This window comes from Sorex fumeus, unplaced genomic scaffold, assembly GCF_029834395.1.
Source record: "Sorex fumeus unplaced genomic scaffold, SorFum_2.1 ptg000034l, whole genome shotgun sequence".
NCBI lineage: Eukaryota > Metazoa > Chordata > Mammalia > Eulipotyphla > Soricidae > Sorex > Sorex fumeus.
The window spans coordinates 26,349,389-26,370,312 of NW_026606091.1; the positions used below are offsets into that span (position 1 = coordinate 26,349,389).

The window sequence follows — 20,924 nt, forward strand, 5'->3', positions numbered from 1 at the left end:
GAAGCTGCCAAGGGGGGTTCCGCCTCAGTATACAGCCAGAGCCTGGGAACAGGGAGCACGGGGGTAGGGGGGCGTGGGCAGGGGGGCTGCCTGCTCCTGCAGGGGCTCCTGCAGGGGCTCCTGCTTGGGAGCAGTGTAGGAAGCAACAGACATTGCAGCTAAAGCAGGATGTCCAGAGTCTGACTTGGCTTGTCCCTCCATCCCCAGCTCAAAGACCTGCCAAGCTCCCAGTGAACAACCTTCAGGGACTGAGACCTGGAGAAAGTGGCCACATTAAAAAAAAAATGAAACCACTTTACCACTCTTCCTGTGTGAGTGGTAAAGGCTCAGAGCCTGCCGTGCTCTGAAGCACAGATTCTCAAAGGCTACAGTATGCAGGGATCTCCAAGACCCCATCAAGGAGTCTGTGAGCCCAAAGTTGGAAAATCACAGCAAGATGAGGGCAGGAAGACAGGACAGAGGTGAAGGCTCTCACTTTATATACAGCACCCTATAGTTTCCCGAGCACTGCCAGGCGAGCATCACTGGGTATGGACTCCCTCCCCAAAATAATAGCCAATGAACTTACTCCCACTTGCTCTCAATAACCCAGTAGCCTCTGGCCAGGGCTGTGCGGAGTGAGTTCTCCCACGAGCATCCCACTGTCCTGTCCAGCCACATACCAAAGCCATGAGCAAAGTCACAAAGCCATGAAACTCTGATTCAAGGATTCGGTGTGAAATATCTGAGTCTTTCCTAAATAAAATATTATTTAGGAAATCTGTCAATGGCTGCTGTTTGTAGTAGCACTGTAGTACTGTTCTCCTGTTGTTCATCGATTTGCTCAAGCGGGCACCAGTAATGTCTCCATTGTGAGACTTGTTACTATTTTTGGCATATCCAATACGTGACTGTTAGCTTGCCAGTCTTTGCCATGTGGGCGGAATATTCTCCGTAGCTTGCCGGGCTCTCCGGGAGGGGCGGAGGAATCGACCCCAGGTCAGCCTTGTGCAAGGCAAACACCCTACCCATTCACTATTTATCGCTCCGGCCCAGCATTCTAATTAACTCACATAAATTTTTTTTAAAAGGCTCCTGGTGTTTGAGAACCACTAGTGGCCTAAACGAATACCAAGGTTTCAGAGGGACGCCAATGCCCAGAAATTTGAAGAAACCCTGGGAATTCCTTGAGCAAAATCACATTGGATTTTGTAGGGTTTTTTAATTTTTTGAGTCACACTGATTATACTCAGGGCTTACTCGTGGCTCTGCGCTCAGGAATCACTCCTGGCAGTGCTCGGGGGGAACATATGGAGTACCAGGGATTGAACCCCGGTCAGCTGAGGACAAGGCAAACAATCTGCCAGTTGTGTTGATTCTCTGGCTCTTGGTCCCATATTTCTTTTCTTCTCTCTTTTTATTTTTGCTTTTGGGGTCACACCTGGTGATGCACAGGGGTTACTCCTGGCTCTGCACTCAGGAATTACTCCTGGCAGTGCTCAGGGATACTGAGAATCGAACCCAGGTCGGCCGCGTACAAGGCAAATGCCCTACCCACTGTGCTACCTCTCCAGCCCGAGAATATAACTAAGGTCCAAAGAGAGGAAGGGATTTTCCCTGAGTTACCAACAATAGGAACAGAATCAGAGCAGGAACCCAGCTCTCCCCGGTTCCCTCCCCCAAGAGGGCTCCCACCCCACCTGCCTCAGTAACCTCTAGTAGAGAGCCCTGGGGAGCGCTTAAAAGGTAAAGCAAATGCCTAGCATGTGCAAGACCCTGAGTTCCATCCCCAAGCGATGGTCCTGGTGGCCCCCACACGCCATGGGCTGGCCAACAAGCAGCCAGAGCTTTGCAGGGAAGGGTCAAGTCCCCAGCACCGCCCGGGTTGACTCCTGTAAAACTTAACTAGTGAAATTAAAGGCCTCCAGTTGTTGGGAACCCTGAACACCAACTCTGCAGCCAAGGGTTAAGTCTCGTTTCTAAGCCAGGATGCAAAGAGGTCGGGTGAGCACTCAAACACGTTTCAGCCTGAGTCTGGGACTGGCCAGGCAGAGGCCGGCACTCTACCCAACCTCTGAGGCTCCATACACTGTGCTCTCCCCTCAGGACACCCGAACTGAGAATCTGGGAAAGGAGGTGGTATGTGACAGCACAGAGGAGGGGGAGGATGGGGGGAAGGGCCCCACCCACCACAGGGTGGGGGAGCAGGGCTGGGTAGCTCTCCCACAACCCCTCTCTCAGAATCAAAGTGAAACTTGGGCCAAGAGGAAGTGAAAGCTGACCCCACCTCCCCCAGGGGACAGACAAAGGCACTAGGGAAAGGCCCTTGAGCATCTCCAATGGGCCATCTGGCCTGGGTTCCCCAACTTCACAAACCAGGAAATCTTAGCAACCGCCTTGGACTTGGCTAAGGTGTCCGTGACACCAGGGAACAAAGTCAGCCAGGGCAGGGATGGAAACCCCACCCTGGGCATCCTCGTCACTATGACAAATCACCCTAGCAGGCACATGTGACCAGAGGGACTTCAGCCCTGCCCTTCTTCTGGGCTACCAAGGGGGTAATCTTCTTGGCCCTAACCTACCGCTTCCCCTTCTTGTCTCCCCTATGTCCTGAGGGCTGGGGTGCCCATTTCTCTTATCACACACACCACACACACAACCCACGCACACTCCCACACCACATACAGCACACACACCTAACACATGAACACAAAGTTGACAACACACTTAACCCAGCGCACACAGTTTCCCAGACATCAGCTGCCTCATACCACGCAGCCCAGCTCGCTCTTCAGAGCCCATATCCGGGCCCCGTTGCTCCAAGGCCTCTTGTTAAGAAAGGACACGGTGCCAGGAGCCCATGAAGGGCAGAGCAGAGGGTGACGGCACTATACTCCTAGACAACCATCCCCCATCCCCTTTAGGAAAATCCACCCCATTTGCCGAATTTGATTTTTTTTCTGCAAGAAAAGCAGACACCCGGATGTGAAATCTTCTGATTGTCAAATATTAGTCACTAAATCAAAGTTATTTTAAACACAGAGCAAGCCAACCACAGCACGGAGGTCAGGCTGGCACCTGTCACCTGGGTTCTAAGTGAACCCCTTGGAAAGAACCTGGTGAAGCCCCAGAGAGACAAATGGGTGGGGGGTGGGGCTTGGGCTGCAGAATACAGCCTTCCCTCTCCAAACTCTAGTTTGGCCCTGAGGAACCAAAGGTCTCGGCTGACCACCGGGATTACTGATGGTCCAGGCCAGAAAGTTCTCCCAGGGGGGTGGGGCACAACTGGCTCTGGACCTGGGGCAGCCTCTCAGCCTTTGGGTCAAAGTGTGTGTGTGTGTGTGTGTTCATCCTCTATGGCTAATGGCACAGAGACAGGCCAGCTCCCAGAATGACAGAAACTGCATGTTCAGAGAGGGGTGGGATGGGAAGAGCCATGGCAGGAAGATCAGGGCTCCTTGACAATCCTGGAGGATGAGAGGGGTGAGCACCCCACCCCCAACCCCAGGGCAGATGAGGGGGGTAAATAGGGTTGATGGTGGGGCCATAGGCTGGACCCAGGAGATTGGAGGAGAGAAGGGGAGAGAGGAAACTGAGATATGTCACATCACAGGGTTACAGGATCACAGGACAACAGGACACTGAGCCCCTTCTGAGGGGCCCCAGCTCTAGCTCCAGCTTTGGGGGATTGTGCCACAGGACCTGGATTTCTTCTCTTCTGAGCTGCTTTTCCTTATCAGAATCATCACTGGGGTCCTAGAGCACAGCAAGACCAGAGGGGTCCAGCTCCGGGGCCAAGCTGGTGAGCCCAACCTTTATTCTTCCAGTTCCCTGCCCATCCCCACTTCCCTGCCTCCTGTGTTCCATCCTGAGTATGGGGGAAGAGGGTCTCTCCGTGGGTCTCTCCCTCTTACACCAGGGTCCTGGAGAGAAGGAAGTAAAGGGAAACTGGTGGCCCTCCTGTGGGCAGCTGACACCTGGGGGCGCTGTTGTTCAAGCTTGCCTGCACCACAGTGGCTGGGACAAACAGGAAGTGGGTGATGGCCCCAGGGGCTTGTTCCAGTGGTAAAATACAACTGCTTGGAACTTGCCAGCCCTCAGCCTCCCACAGATGCCCTGGCCCCTCTTCCAAGCCGTGTAGTGTTTGCTGCCCGGAGGTCTAAACCCTTTGCCGTTTTCACTTCATGTTCTCACCATCACCAACCAGACTTGTGCCACCTCTGTCTTCCAGGGGACAAAATGGAGGTTCTGAGAGGTTAAGGCAAAGACACAGAAAAGGTCCCCAAGCCTGGGCTGGAGAGACAGTACAGCTGGTACGGCGGCCTGCCTTGCACACAGCCAGTGTTAGGGCCGCAGCACCACCCAGGGAGCCCTGGGTGACCTCTGAGCTCCGCTGGGTATGACCCAAAAACAAAACAAAAAAGTTCCCTCAAACAGTTCACGCCTGACCAGTGTGCCTGTGTTGGGGGCTCCCCAGAGAGCAGTGTCCTGGAGTCTCAGCGCCATAAGGACTCCTGAGCTTCCTAGCTCACACCCACATCCCTCTCGGGAACTCTGAACAGGATCTTGTACCTTCAGCCCCAGCCCAGGCACAACAGACACGGTCAGAGGGTCCCCAATGAGAACGTTCTTGAGGGAGGAACGCCAGGGCCTGCCCACACTCAGTCAAGGGGCCTTGGCCCCCTGCAGGGCCTGGAAGTCCTGCCCTCCCTTCTTGGAGGTCTAAGGGTTGGGGGGGTGGGTGTGGAAAAAGCAGGGTCGGGGGTTGAGGGTATCCCCGCCTGGAAGTGACAGGGAAGGAGAGAAGGGGGGAATGGTAAGAGAGAAAGCAATGGAATACCAAAAAAGAGAGAGACTGGGAAGCGTACAAGAGAGAATGAATGTTTGTGTGTGTGTGTGGATGTGTGTGTGTTTGCAGGAGAGAGAGAGAATGAAAAGAGAAAGAGAGAGCTAGACCAGGAGGCAGAGAATCTATGAACAAGCAGACGAGACGAAATGAGAAGCATCCCAAACAAAAGACAAAAGACTTGGGGAGAGACACGGAGACAGAGGACAGAGGACACGGGAGCCCCTGAAAGAGGGCGGATATAGCCAAAACAAGGCACCTCCCAGGCTCCCCCGTGAGAATCTCTCTGGATTGGCCTCTGGCTCGTTGCCCTTCCTCTCCATCCAGGGCCCTGAGGGCCGGAAGCCCCACCTGCAATGAACCATCCACTGGCCCCAAAGAAGCTTCTGGCGCTCACCAGGACAGGCCCCAGCGGCTTTCTGAGCTGGTGAAAGGGATTCGCACTCGGCTGCCCTCGGTGTGTGCAAAGCCTTTCAGAGAAAGGGAAAGAGGGGAGGAGAAGTGGAGGGGCTCTGAATGGAGCCCTAGGGACAGCGGAAGGAGGCCCCACCAGAGATCAAAGGCCCAGGAAGGAACAGAGGGTCTGGGGCTGCCCTTTCACCCACGGAGCTATTCAGTGCCTGACCTGGCAAGTCCAACCTCTACCACCAACCATCTCCTCCAGGACTTTGGGGAGGGGGGGTGGCGGGGAGGGGGAGTGTCCCCTCAGGCCCCGAGCCTCTGGCCCAGGAGGATTCCTGAGGTCTAAACCTTGGTCTATATTCAGACTGCCCCTCTGCTGCACGCTTGGTCTAGACGGCACCCAATCTGATTCTCAGAGTGGCCACCAGCCTCCTAAGTCATCTTCATCAGGCACAAGGACAGGGGGCCTGGCAGGCAAGGTGGGCCCTGTCCAGACAGTCCGCATGATTGGTAGGCAGCGAGTCTGGCACAGGGGGTCAACACCAGCAAGCAGAGCATCTTCCAGAGCAAGGCAGTCACAGACACAAGCATCCCCCAGAGTATAACCAGCATCCCAGGCAGAATGAATTTCTTGCGGCTTTCCTAACCCAGTGCTCCCCACACCCTGAGGAACGGGCTGCTGAAAGCTGGTCCTTACTCTTGGGGGTAACGTGCCTCCCCAGAGCTCCCTTTACCCAGCCCCATCGCAGGAGTCAGAGACCAGAGGAGCCACTGCCTCAGCCATAGACCGGTTCATCTGAGAATTGTGTCCGGGAGCTACATTCATTCCCCAGATAACCCTCAAGGCAAATGTTTCGGGAGGAGCATCCCAGAATGTCTCAATGAAACAGGTCGCGCTGCAAGCCCCTGTCTGACCATGCTCGGCTGCAGTTTTTCTATAGAAGCCCAAAAACACCAGACAGGAACACTGATGGTTAGGGAGGTAGAAACCCCACCACCTGCGCGCCCCCATCGTCATTCACTGTGAGCCCCCTACAGGCATGAGACAGATCCATTCTCCCTGCGAGCACTTACTGAGCACTGCTGTGTGCTACAGTATTCAAGCCACGTAGCCTATACAAAGGCCGCTGGTCACTAGTGACTTTCAGACCCTTGAAGTGTAACTAGAACAACTGAGGAAACAAATTGTTCGTTTCATTTATTTATTGGTTTATTTGTTCATCGATTTTTTTTTATGTAGGGCCACACCCACTGGTGCTCAGAGGCTACTCCGGGCTCTGTGCTCAGGAGAGTCCCCTAGCGGTCCTGGAGGGACCCAAATGGATGTCAGCCACATGAAATGCAAGTGCCTTAGCCGTTGTATTATCTCTCTACCTTTGTTTTTGATTAATTTAAATCAAAATTAGAAGCAGTGAAAATATATTCCTCTCCACCCTGAGCCTGAGAAAGAATACAGTGGGTAGGGCATTTTCCTTACATGTGGCCAAATCAGGTTTGATCCCTATCACCCCATATGGTCCCCCAAGTCCCACCAGGAACAACTCCTGCGTATAGAGCCAGAAATAAACCTTGCGTACCGCTAGGTATGGTCCCCAAACAAAATAAAATAAAAATACATGTTTACCGTCATTAAAATGCCACTTCCAGCCCAGAGAAAGAGAACTCCAAAGGCTAGTGCCTGTAGAGTTGATCCCAGGGTTCCCAAGGAAAGACCCCAGTCTTGGGAGTAGCATTTGAGCACTGTCAGGTGCAGCCCCCAAAATCAGTCTATCAATTAACCAGATGACATTTCCCGTGAGGAACCCACCCAAGTTGTGGAGGTCAAAACTGGTCCCTCCCTGCCTTGTTCTCCCCTCCAGGCACATAGCCCTCACAATGCCCAGGCAATAAGGAGCCTTTACCTGGCCAGTCTTGGCCACCAACCTTCTGGGCTTCAGAGGGCAACTCCTTGTCCTGTCCCGTGTCCTGCCCACAGCAGCAGCTGTGTTCAGACTGGAGACAGCTGTGGCCCAGGGCTGAAGGGTGCCCCGCTGCCCTCTGAGAAGTGGAGTAAGGAACTCAGCCATTTTCCTTTGACCTTCTGCCTCTGGTCCCTGACTCTGCTCGCAGGCTGCTGAGATCTCCAGGGAAAGCAAATGCCAAGGCCTGCAGTCTTCAAGGGCCAAGCCTTCCGGCATCCTTCAACCTCCAAGTCTCCCCAGGGACTGGTGCTTTACTTCCTCACCACACTCTCTACAGCATGGAATCTGCCGGCCATGTCCTTCTGCTGTCCTGGGCTGGACCCCAAAGTCACTGGGTAAGTGGTAGTGTTGACAAATTCTGCCCGCAGCTCTGCCCAGTCACAGACAGCAGACCGACAGCAAACAGCTGGACAAGATAGCACGGAAAGGAGCCCTCATGGACTCAGGGTGGGGGCAGGCCACTCTGGCTGTGTGGTTCCACCAACAGCACCAAACTCCCTAGGCATGTGGTATTCTCTCTCCTACAAAATAGGTGGGCAAAAAGGCAGGTGGGGGCAGCGTTTGCCTCTTCACCTGCCCTAAAGCCCATGCAAGGATCCAGAGAGAGTCAGTGGAAGGATGGCCAAGGGTAGTTTTGAGCACTCCACAGTAATCGTCCAGACAGTTGGAGAACATGAGCAAGGCACTCTGCCTGACTCTCTGCTTTGCCGCGTGGACTCAGGGAGGCAAGGCCTGTGGGGAGGTCAGCTTTGAAGGTAAGACCAATAAAACCCCTGTCCCTTAGCCTCCGGTCCTCAGACTGGAGCACTTCCCAAGTCTTTCTGGGAGTCAGAAAGCTTAGCAGTAAAGAACTTCCCTGGCATGTATGAGGTTCTGATTTCTACCCCCAATTATATAATAATAACAACAGCAACAACACTAATAAATTTCACAACTAGAAGGTTCTCAAAGATCAAACAATCCTCCATCTAGCTCCAAATACTTTTCCTTTTTGGGTACCAGGGTTGAAACCCAGGGCCCACACATAATATACTAGGAAAATGCCACTTATGAACATTTCTGGCCCCTAAGTCTTAATTTCACATACCGCTAATGACTGGGTACTCACTACCTCCTGATGCAGTGCTGGTCTGCCCGAGATCACTCTTATTTACAGTTTTTTTTTTCCTTATACTGAGCTAAAGTAGCTACATCTGCCACATCCTGGGTTTGAAGTCCACAACAGACAAATTCGTCTTGCCCCCACCCCCAAGGTCAGTCTGTCACATATTTTGTTGTTGTTGTTTTTGTTTTCAATTTATTTTTTGGGGGGGTGCTACGTCTGGCAGTGCTCAGAGGCAGCTCCCAACTCTGTGCTCTGAGGTCACTCCCCGAGACCATGCAGTGCCGGGGACCAGATGCAGAACTACACACACACACACACACACACACACACACACACACACACACACACACACAGCCCAGCTGCCCACAATTAGTTAAGGCAATAATCCAGACCTGCTCCTTCTTCTCTTCTTTGTGCCCAAATGTCCCTCGAGGCATTCTCTAGGAGCTGAGCTAGCCAGACCCCTGTTCATGCAGGTTATACCTGTCTGGACACACTTTGGCTGGTCATTGTCCCTCTGAAAGGTCAATGCCCCAGATGAGCCCCAATCCTTGAGCGAAGCTCTGGCCAGTCCGAAGGAACCTACACTGCCCTGCTCTTCCTCTCAAGAGGCTGACCAGTGGCCGTGGACCAGAGGCTGAGAACAGACTCCACACCTCTCCTGAAGGCAGCAGGTCTCTGTTCGCTGGCCAGTATCAAAGTAAAATAAATAAATAAATAAAAATTTTTAAAAAGTTAAATTCCCTTTCTCCAAAACCCTCTCTGAATACTTCTCCAGGAGGGCCTCTCTCCAAGAGAACCTCACTCCACCCTGATCCCATACAGTCACGCATCTGGGCCCCCACCTAGGCCACAGCTGCCACAAGTCCCGGTGACCCAGGGAGAGGAGATGATAGCATCCACCCCTAAACCAACAGAGACAGCCGGCCCACGGCCCCCCTCGGAACCCAGCACAGCTTCCCACCGAGCTAAAGACTTGTGACAGCTGGTCCAAGCCTTAGGAGCAAAGGAACGAAGGGAGGCAGCTTCGGAAAGCCATGAATCATGACCTCCCCACTCCCACAACGCCCCTCCCACTCCCCAGTCCCGCTAGCCCCCGGGGCCCAGCTCCACTGCTGCCGGCACCCGCAGACCCCCAGCCAATCCACCGCTGGGCAGACTCAATTTTCCAGTTACAGATCTTAAGTACTTAGGCATGTGCTCGCCGGCACAGGAGTCCCTTACAGGAGCCCAGCAAAGGAATCGTGCGGAGGAACAGAATAATTGAATCAAGATTTCTGTCACGCAGCTCTCAGGCCCTAGACCACGGCCAGGGATTTTTTTTCTTTTTTCTTTCCTGAGGAAGGTTTTACAGAGTCCCAGGGGGTGGAGGTGGGGGCTGTTTCTCCTCTCAAACCCATTAAAGTCGGCCTGCTCTGCCAGCCGCCCATCCAGGAAGAGGCAGCCAGGTTAAGGTGGGCTGGTGTCCCCGACAAGACAGTCAGCCCTAGAGAGCTGGGATGGCCCAGGGAAGGGGGTTGAGGGGTGAAGAAAACCAGCCGGGAAGACTGTCATTTTGTAATCTCCCAGGAGCCCTCCTACCAGACCCAAGGGGGGTGAGGGGAAGATGCTTCATTTCCTCAACGTACTCAGCCCCATCACCAAGGCTGCAGCCGTCTAGAAGGTCCCTGACCCTCTCCACCTCCAGTGAGCCCTGTTTAGCAAGAGGGTCCCCTCCAACTCCCGCCCCCATCCAAAGGGAGAGCTCTGGAATATTCATACCAGCCTCCCCTGAATATGTACAACGTTTGATGGTCCAAAAGTCCGCCAACCTCATTTCTCTGAGTCCCCCGGGGGTGATAATAAGGAGTGGGAGAAGCATGGAGTCATCCATGCCCTCCGCAGGTAGCCTGTCTGCACCCTCCGCTGCAGGGCTCAGCCCACCAGAAACCACCATCCTAGGGGACCCGGGGACTAGGTTGGTCAGGGTGCGCTGGAGAACAGCTTTGCTGACCCGCGGGCGCCACCAGGGCGCCTCCGCCGCTGCAGTCCGTCCGCGGGTCGCCAGCAGAGGCTGCGCGGGCATCCCTTACCTTCATCTCTCTTGCGCTTGTTGGTGTCGGCGCTGGGGGACGTGATACCCAGGATGCCGCTGATGGAGTACGAGGAGCCGGCCGAGTCGGTGCTCACCGACGACACCTGCGTCACGGAGCCCGTGGACACTGTGCGAAGGGAGAGGGCGGTCAGGGCCGGCAGGAGTGAGGCGCGGCGGGCGGCCGGCGGGCGGCAGGCTCAGCTAAAGACAAAAGCGCTCACGCTGCTCGCCTGGAGCCTTGAAGCCAGTGAGCTGCGAGCAGCGGGGAGCCAGAGCTACACAGAGTACTGACCGACAGACAGACCGACAGACAGACCGACAGATAGACGGCTCGCCTGCGCGCCGCCGCCGGCTGCTGGTGGGGTTCTCAGAGATGAGCAGTGAGAACCTGGGACCCATGCATTAGCTCAATGTGCAGCTGTGGAGAAAAAGGGACAACCGGGCGCGGGGCAGGGGTGCCCACCAGCCAGTGTTCTAAAAGAATGAAATAAAAAGACATAAAGCTCATTCATAAGCCTATACACTCTGCCTACACACATTTATAAGCAGACACAGGTGGAGACACTGAGACCTTTAGAAGAAAAACATTCAGCCACCAAAATTCCCAAGAAGATGCCCTTCGTTAAACACTTCTCGGCTGTTTGTCTTTCCAAGCTACCGGACCTTTTTGGTTCACAGTAGTTATTCCACAGCCACACAACACTATGAGGACAGTCAGGTGACATAGACATATGCTGATAAATTTAAGGAGATCTAACAGTGCGACCATGGCACAGGAGGACCTGTGAGCCTCCGTATCCCCCACTTTTCAAATGGTCCAATTGGGGCCACTTGGCTTTAAAGAAAGACCTACAGTCTCTGCTGTTCTCAAAAAGGGAGAGAAATTCAGAGATTTCTACTTTAGTGACCAAAGCTGAGGGGTCCACATTAGTTTTACCGAGTAGCAAGGAACGGTGCCAAGCTTCTCACTGAGAATCACCTTGCATAGCCCTGTGTGTGAATAGCGTCACCTCTGCCTTTCCAGAGTGTCAGTGTTGTTTTAGGGTTTGAGTATGATCTAGGGGCTGTTCTTGAGCGGGGGGTTTATGTTCAAAAATATGCAACACAGCAGACCTGGTTCGACCAGCATCCCATATGGTTTCCCGAGTCCACCAGGAGTGATTCTTGACTACAGAGCCAGGAGGAAGCCCTGATCACCTCCAGGTGTGGCCCGAGAAAACAAAAACAAATTTCGAAAATACGCTAGTTTTCCAGCTGGGATCCACCACACCTCCTGCTTTTGAAAGTTTTCATGGGCACATTCCACTTTGGCCAGTGGGAGGAGGGAAGACCTCTATTTATCCCATTGAGAAGACAAAGGAAGCAAGAATCACATGAAAAGGGAAATGACTGGTCCAGGGCTACACAGTTCAGAAGAGGCAGAGTAGGGATGGGAACCCAGAAATGAAAGTTTGAATCCCTGTGAGCAATCAACAGCTCCTCCCTGATGAATAATAACCAGCAATACTATTCTTTGCACAGGCATGGAGGTGGCGTTTCCCACCAGATGCTTGTCACAGCCTAGGGCTCTCACTCATCCCCACAGAGGAAAGGAAAAGAGACTCAGAGTCACCGAGGCCCTCAGTGTCAGTCAATGCCTCCCCTCTCCTTGGGTCTGCAGACTTGAAGCCCATTTCTCCTGCTAAAAGTGAGCAGAGGTCATTGAGTGATTGTGACTAGACCCAGGTCTCAAAGTTCCTCCTTACAAAGCCCCAAGAGGGTGGGGGGAGAAGGTGAGCTTGGTGCAAGAGTCACATAAACTGACACCAGCCCAGTCCAAGAGGGACCCATGAATTATCAGCATCCTCTTCTCTTGGGTTGCCCTGCTGAATTGCCCTCTCCAGGCCACAGAAGTTCCTTCTCAGTTCATCACAAATCTCCAAACCCATATACTTTCCCTGAGCTGTCACTACCTGGACACTGGTGGGGCCACCTTTGACTGGAAGGTGTGCGGAATGACTCAGAAAAGGAAGAGGAGCAGAAGAAGGGTTCCCACGGCCAGCCCTCACCCCCGCAGACCTCCGGGGAGCAAGGCCTTGCTTCTCAGGTTTGAGTTTGGTTTTAGATCTTCCTTAGGAGCCACAGAAGTGAGAAATCATTAACTTCTCTTTTCCTTCACCAGAAAAAGATCCTCAAAATAGATTTATGCAAATGCCACACCCTTTTCTGTATTAGGGTGCAAAGAACAGAGGAAAGGAGAAGACCACAAGTCCCTGGGCACTTGCAACAACAACTGGCACAGAGAGTAGAGGCTCGGCCACAGGGCTCATGGAGCCAAGGCCTCTGTGTGGAGAGTTTGTGATTGACAAGACTTCAGAGACCCAGGGTTCATTTCTGGCTCCTCCCCTTCCTTGGGCCTGTGATTTCATCGCTCTCAGCTCCCAATTCTTCACTCCCCCATAAGTCAGTAAGACGGGAAGAGGTTGTACACATATAAGATGTGGTTTTTACAAAAAAATTTCTTAGACCACACAAAACACTCTGCTGCCTCACAAGGAGCATTCACCCCCACGTCCTACTGAAAGGCTGTGGAAGGGACACTGAGCTTGATAACAGTCTTTGCTACATGGCCTGAAATAGTTAAAGCCGCAAGTGAAGACTCAGCCAAGCATCTTCTCACGAAGCCAGCTTCTTCTGGCCTCTCACGGAGCTGGAAGTTCCCTCCCTTCTGTTCCCACAGCCCTCTAAACTTTCTCTCTGTGCTTTCTCTATGTTTTGTCAACTTCTCTTTGTTCCATCCCCTCATGACACCAAGCCCAAGAACCACAAGAATGAGGCCTTGGTTCTCCTCCTTTATAAAGGGATTCCCAAAAGCCACCGTCTGCATTGCAGGGGCTTAGTAAGCATACTTTCAATAGATCCCAAGATAAAGAATGATTTTATAGCAGGGAGGAATCCTGTCTTGCCCCTATGCAGGCTATCATGAAGGATGGGAGCCCTTAGAGAGCATGTCCACCCACTCACGGGAAAACTGAGGCTCAGAGAGGCTAAGGACTTACTACCCCAGGCAGAGCAGGAATTATAAGCCATGCCTCAGACTGTATTCCATCACCACAAGGTCAAGTTTTCAGTGAAAAAAGTGACAAAAGTCTAGACGCATCCCACAGTTTGAGCTGGATTTAGCACGATTGACAGGGACTGTGGATGACAGGACTATCAGAGACTGAATGGCCATCAGCTTTCTTATGATAGAATCATTTTTCTCCCAGCTAACCAGAAGAGTATCCTTTATTCCAAGTGGGGAAATAGGTTTTAAATAGACACATGTCACTTTCACTTCCCGGTCTTTGCAGGGAGGAGAGGGCAAAGGGAACTCCAGAGTGGTATGAATGAAGACTTCCAGCCTATAAACTCATTATCACACATTCAGACATCCCCGATGAGTGTCAGAAGCCCCCCCACACACACACACACGCCTGGTAGCTCTTAACAGTTCACAGAGTACATGAGATCGAAGCAAGAGAGAGAGAGAGAGAGAGAGAGAGAAAGAAAGTTTGGGAAGTTTTGCCACATCTTCGCTCAAGACTGCAAGTGCACAAAGAATTGTAGAAGGGCTGGTTGATAGAAGAAAAAAACACATTCAAAACTACTTACTGACTAATGATGCAGAAAATGTTATGAATAAGTATCCCTTTCTTGATTTATTACTTTAATTATCTGACATTCTATAGACCCCCATTAGTGGATTTTTTTGGCTTAGATTTCAATTTTCTGTCTCATGGTGAAAGCTATTTATCATAATAATCAGTAAAATTCAAAACCTTTTAGCAGTATTTATAAAATTCATTTACCAGGTTCAGCCCTTGGAGAATGACAAAGAAGGCGCATTAGTACGTGTGCCGAAGTGTTTTATGCAGAATTATCTGTCCATAAGAATGATTAAAAGTTCTTTAGAATATTTGGAACCCATTAGATTTTTAAAAATTTTTTTTAAAAGTTCTTACCTATACTGTGACTGGAGGCAGGGACCGGCTGGTTGGGCGGCTGCTGTACTTTTGTCCGGATGATCCTGTGGTGGACAGTTAGGATAAAAAAAAAAAAGTTCTATACCATTATGGTGACACAATCTATTCTCACAGTGCACCCCAAACTAGAAAACCCATATCAAGCTGAATCACAGAGCACCGGGATTTGCCAGGATTTGGGCAGAGGCAGAGGTGTGGGGGAGATTATGACCTTAGGCTGGGAACTGGGTGTTGGGAGACACCTGGACTAGTGGTCTAGAACCAATTCACGCCCGCTCCTTCCTTCAGTACTTCTGGGTGACTTGCACTTTCCCTTAACTGCCTCTTCTGTAGAGAGAGACTGTTGATGCGACAAACAGGTACCTGTTCTCAGAAGCAACTCCCACACCATAAAGAGCTAGGAGGAATTCTTCCCTTCCCAGGTCTTATCTATAAAATGAGGGGACCAAACCAGGTGACATCTGGCAGTTCTCACTCTCCATTTCAGTGACTTAGAGAGTCATAGAAGTAGGGTCACACCGCCCTGCTGGCAATGACCGAGGGAATGAATATATGTGCTGCTCTCAAACTAGAGAGGATTGAAGTTATTCAAGGAGATCTCTTAAGAAAGAGACTGCTTTTTCTCACTTTTTTTTTTTTTGCTTGTCTGTTGTCTGGATCAAACCTAGAGATCTGGTGTGTGAGGTCTGCTCTTCCCATGCGCCAGGAAGTGACCTCACCTCCTACCAAACCTCTGGGAAATCTCCATGGGCTGAAGACTCAGGCCAACCTAGGCTATCTTTCCAGACACCTTGCTCCAATTTTAATATGATTTTGACTGTGGCTCTGGAAAAGTCTGCTCCATTTTGAATCTCAGTGTAATGGGGGAGTTGGAGCATATTTATCTTTGCTTGCTTTAATTAAATCCTTCTGGGAAGAAAAAAGAAATCTTACGGAAAAGTTTTACGGATACAAGAGATCATTGTGGTACTGCCTTTTCTTTGTCACCTGACAGTTCTGATGTCTTTCTGCACAACTTTGTGCTCTGGAAGGGTTACTTTGTGCATTTCCTTCTGACAACAAAGTTTCCATGAGTCCTGAGCCTGGTGAATCTCCGAACAGCCCACTGGAATGAGAACCAGAACCAAAACCAAAAGGCCCTTCAATACCTGCAAGTAAGTTCCTTCCCAAGCACTTGGGAGATGGGTTGATAGTAATAAAGTCTTCTGCTTCCTTGGAACAGTTCGTGTCAGCCTCCAGCTATTATGTGTGTGTGTTTGCGTATCTGAGAATGGAACCCATGGTCTCACACATGCAAAGTTCATGCTCTAAAACAGAACTCTGGTCTAAACCCCTAACCACTATTTTATTCATGTTTACTTGTGCTCTTAGATTGTTTTTATTTGAACCACACCTGCCGGTACAACTCAGCTACACCTCAGTTCAGTACTCACGGTTCATTCCCCGTGCTGCTGGAGGGCTATGAGATCCCACAATTTGAACCTGTCCCCCCATGTAAAGTATGTGCTCCAGCCCTTTGAGCCATCTCCCTGCCACCACTCCCCACCCCTGCCAACTACTGCCTTTTGAAGGAACACTTAAGAGTTTTCCCCAATTACAAAAGTACTCTGTGCTCATTATGGACTATTCGGAGAGGAATAAAGAAGATCATCTAAAACCACATTTTGGTGTGTTTCTTTTACATTAACCTCATTAAGTATGTTTGGAAAATCATAACAAAATCAAACTAAAACAAAGAGGGAGTTTTGCATCCCTTGCAACTCTTCACTAGATGTTACGTGAGCAGCTTTTCCCGTCCGAGACCATTATTTCTAGATGTGTATTTCAAGCTGCTCTGGGCATCTCAGAAACAGAGAGAACATATTAAGAGGTGCCTTCCTTTCACTTCCTCGGGCTCTGCCCTCTGTCTTCTCTAGGCTCTGTGCTAGGCACAGAGGGCCCTCAGCACCCTCGGTGGGTGGTCTAAAGTGGTAGACAATACCACAGCCCAACTACAAGCCTTTTGGAATCCAGGCCACATTAACTTAATTAAGGCCTTTTCCTTTTCCGATGGGTCAGTGTAAGGATTCCTCAAAAACATCCAGGGTAGCTGTTTGCTTTCCCCAACATTCAAACCCAACATCAAAAATATTTCCCCAATAGTCAAAAATATTTTGAGTAACACATGGATTGTATTGATGAAGAGCTCCAAGTGGCATTGTCTTTTATTTTTTAGGGACCACTCCGAGCAGTGCTAAGCATGGGGGTTTATGGTACTAGACTGAACCCAGAGCCTCACATTTTGTAGGTATGTACTCCACTGTAGGAGCAATTTCCTTGGCCCGATACCGTCTTTTTGACGACCTAGAATTAATCTGGCATATAATCTAAGTTTTGCATTTTTGTATATATATTCTTCTCTCTGTACATGCATCTGTGTGTCTACAAAGATATAACTAGACACATGAACGTCTAAGCATACCATTCCATAGTTTAGCTATATTATGGTTCATTGTTGTATATTAATATATATGTGGTAAAACAGATCCTAATTGTGTTACTCTGAAGTTCAGCATATAGTCCTAGCTTTTTAAAGCATTGTCTAACCATTAAAGTTGTCTATGAGGGCTGAAGCAATAATACTGAGTGTAAGGCATTTGCCTTGCACACAGCTGACCAGGATTTGGTTCCCGGCATTCCATATGGTCCTCCAAGCACTACCAGGAGTGATTCCTGGGTGCAAAGCCAGGACTAACCCCTGAGCATCTGTGGATGTGACCCAAAAAGTAAATAAAATAAAGTTGACTATAAGTCCAAGCAAAGAGGCTCTGAAAGTAGACTACTAAAGTTTTTCATGTGATAGCTGCATAATGTTGGGTAAATTACTTAATCTCTCTATGCCTCAATATTCACATCTATGCATAATAATCCATTCCTACTACATAATGATAATATTAGAATTAAAATAATTCAGCATTGAGTATAGTGGTTGCTGCATAATAAGCGCTTAGTAAATGTTAGCTATTATTTTTTAATAGCTAACATTTATTATATTATATTTTGTCATTTTCATAAGGATTAATAACCAACTGCAATCTTAAGAGGTTCCTTTTGTTGTTTGTTTTTAGACCACATCTGGTGATGCTTAGGGGTGAATCTTGGCTCTGCACTCAGGGATCACTCCTGGCGGTGCTCAGGAGACCATATGAGATGCCAGCAATCGAACCCAAGTAGGTCACATGCAAGGCAAGCACCTTACCCACTGTACTATCTTTCCAGCCCAAAAAGATTCACATTTTCCACAAATGCCTTCAGAACACAGAAGCTGGACCAAAGATGTAAACTCAGCAGCGATGTGCATGCTTGGCATGTCTGAAGCCCTGGGTTGGATCCAGGGCATCAGGAAAACAAAACAAAACAAAGCTAAATGAACAAAACAAAAAGCCACGTGGGAGGTGGGGAGGGAAGGACAGTCCTCCCGACACCCGCACTTTAACACTGCAGTGGGACTGTGCTTTGTGGGGTACAGCAGAATTGTAAGGGACTCTCCGACGCTGCCCCCAGGGATAGAGATTTTGCCCATCTGCTTGGCAGCAGCTGCCAAGAAAAGGACAAAAACCATCATATTCCATTGAGAAGAAATGGTAATAGGAAGAACAAGACTAATTGAATCATAGCAATTACCAAAAAAAAAAAAAATTAAGGGGCCAGGAAAAGAGTTTAAAGGGCTGGAGTTCATGTCCTGCATGCATGAGGCCTCAAGTTCAATCCCTGGCACTGTATATCCCCCTAGCATTTCCAATGTGGTCCTCCCCCCTCCTCACCCCCTGCCCCCAGCATCCCTGGGCATGAACAGTACCACATTGCTGCGTCTGGACATTGAATTGTCCTGAACAATTGGCCAGTGTCACCAGGAGTGGTCTCTGACTCCTAGGCATTGCTTGGGAGTCCCCAAAATAATTGTTTTGTAACTCGCTATCTTCAAGACTCACCACAACCAGAGTCCTATCTAGGGCCATTTTTAAACCAGAAATAGCAGGGGCTACTTGGCACTAAAAGGTATTGCTTTTGCTGAGCATGAAAAAGGCCCAAGGTACCCTTGGATGAGAAGGGAGCTCAGCGACAAATTCCAGTGCACAAGGAAACTAAAGCCTAGGGCATCCAAGGGACTTGGCCAGGATTACACAGCAAATACCTGTACTAAGTTAAGCACCTTAAACCCTCTACTACCCTTTTAGCCCTTTCTACTATTTTTAATACAAATACATTCACCATACAAATACATACAAATACATACAAATACGTTCGCCTTACAAGCGGCCAACATGGCCGACCCGAGTTCGATTCCTCCGCCCCTCTCGGAGAGCCCGGCAAGCTACCGAGAGTATTCGATATGCCAGACACAGTAACAACAAAGTCTCCAATGGAGACGTTACTGGGCCCGCTCGAGCAAATCGACGATCAACGGGAGGGCCTTTAATTTAATTTAATTAACATTCACCACAAAACAATTCTCATAACAATTCTGGTAAATGAATTATACTTGTCCAGACCCCAACCAAACCACAGAAACTGGGTGCCAGTGTTTATCTGCATCAACTCTGCAAACCCTAAATCTCCAAGAGATGCTACAGACATATGCACTTTCACACACACTGAAGCTCTAAATTCCAGCGACTCTTTAATAAGGGTCCCCATTCCTGGCAGCAGATGGTGAGGGGTGAGAAGCTAGAGCCCCTTCTGAAGGATTTGTGTTGGCGAGTTTGCCATAGACCTCACATCCCCGATCACTTCAAGCTTAGCCTGCCTCACTCATTGTGTACCTGCCAGGCCCCACAGAGGCAGTGAGGACTGGGACTACCCATGGCAGGTACACCCTCCCTTGGGACACCCCTGTGCCCCACAGCTTGGAGTTTGGCTTTGGCCAAGATTCCTCTACAGAGCAAAAGGTGGGTGCTTCTTCATTGCTCTGAGCAGTCCATGCCTCCCACTAGTGCTTCTGGAAACCCAGAAGAAGAAATTCTTGTTGCTTTGTGTCCTGAATATCCAACAGGGGACTCCCAAATAATGAAGCACTTCATCATCCAGAAAAAAAAAGAATAGGAAGTAAAAAGAAAAAAGAATAGGAAGTATTTATCCCCCGAAACCATCCCGATACCTTCTCCCTCCCCTAACCCCCTCCATTTTGTGCCTGCTGCCCACTGTCCAGCCTTCTCAGAGCATGCTAGAATCCAGCCTGGACAAGCCGCTGTTCAGGAACAGAGACCCAGGATGATTCCTCTCTCTGCTCAGCTCCCAGCCTGCAGTCAAGGTGAATAGAAACGCTCACTGAGAGAACAAAGGCCTACTCTTGGCTTAGGAAAGAGCAGTTCTCACACCATCAGTGTGTCTATAGACTCAGATTCAAAGCCTACAAATCAACGCAGGAGGAATGCCTGTTGGGACCTGCAAGGATCTCAGCGACTTTCTAATCTGAGCAGGTCTTTCTGCTAGGGCTGATGGGTCCCCTTTGCTCAGACAGGCTCTGCATTGACCAGGGTTGGGCATGACCTTGGAGAAGTGGGAACTGCTCAGCTTTCCAGTCTGCTGGGTTCTCTTTAGAGAAGAGTCATTCTTGTTCATCTGCCAACTTCTTCTGGGCTTTTGAAGGTTTTTTTTGGTTTTTGGTTTTGGTGGGGGTTTTTTTTTGGGAGGGGTCTTTTTGAGTCACACCCGGTGTTCCTCAGGGGTTATTCCTGGCTCTGCATTCAGGAATTATTCCTGGCAGTGCTCAGGGGGGATGATATGGAATGCTGGGGATCGAACCCAGATCAGCCAGGTGCAAGGCAAAGGCCTTACCCACTGTACTATGGCTCCAGCCCCTCAGAGGGTGTTTAATGAAGACTGCACTACCTAAAAAACTTCCCTTCCAACATTCACTTTGAAAGCTCTGCGAGACTAGAAAGAAGGAGCCATTGTGATTCCCAAGAAGACCCCTAAGCTTGTCACTCATGGTACTCCTCTGGTTCTTTATCTCCCTGGGTGGGGCTCTTGGCAGTGAGCCCCCTCCCCCCGCATGCTTATCCTGAGTATCCCCTGGAGATCACAAACCCACATCCAGCCTCCGGAGCACTGGGCTCTCAAGAAAGGAAGCTCTTTGTCAAGGTCACACTTGGAGTTCATTGGTGGAAGAGCTGGGACAAGTAATTGGAATCCAACTCTATATCAAGGCTTTGCTTCTCAGATCTGCGCCCGAACTTGAGGAATCTCCTGACATGCATCAGAGCCAAGTCCTGGGGCCTGAGCTCTCAGGGACAGACCACCGGGGAAGGCTTCATCAGAAACACTGACTGTGAAGCTGGCAACATAGACCAGGGCAGGTGGCAGAGAAGGGAAGGAGGGAGAGAGGGAGGGAGGGAGGGCTCTGGGTCTGGAGACAAAATCAAGGTCCTCTCAATGAACAGGACTGGTGTCCATTTTGCAGGGAGGAGAGAGGCAGCAGGGATGCCCGTGGGGCCACACACTGGAGAACCCTCCTGACCTACAGGTATATCTATGGCATCTTGGCGGAAGGAGAGGCCAGATGATTAGGGAA

General features: G+C 50.3%; 1 protein-coding gene across 3 annotated transcripts in view; it reads right to left on the reverse strand.

The window, feature by feature from the left end:
- PAX5 (paired box 5) overlaps positions 1-20,924 on the reverse strand; it is a 179,748-nt gene that overhangs the window by 146,881 nt on the left and 11,943 nt on the right. For all 3 annotated transcript variants that reach the window (XM_056117360.1, XM_056117359.1, XM_056117361.1), the window contains 2 exons: positions 14,351-14,415; positions 10,366-10,494 (listed from right to left, as the gene is read on the reverse strand). In XM_056117360.1, coding sequence (XP_055973335.1) covers positions 10,366-10,494; positions 14,351-14,415 — 194 coding nt within the window. The remainder of the gene's footprint in view (positions 1-10,365; positions 10,495-14,350; positions 14,416-20,924) is intronic.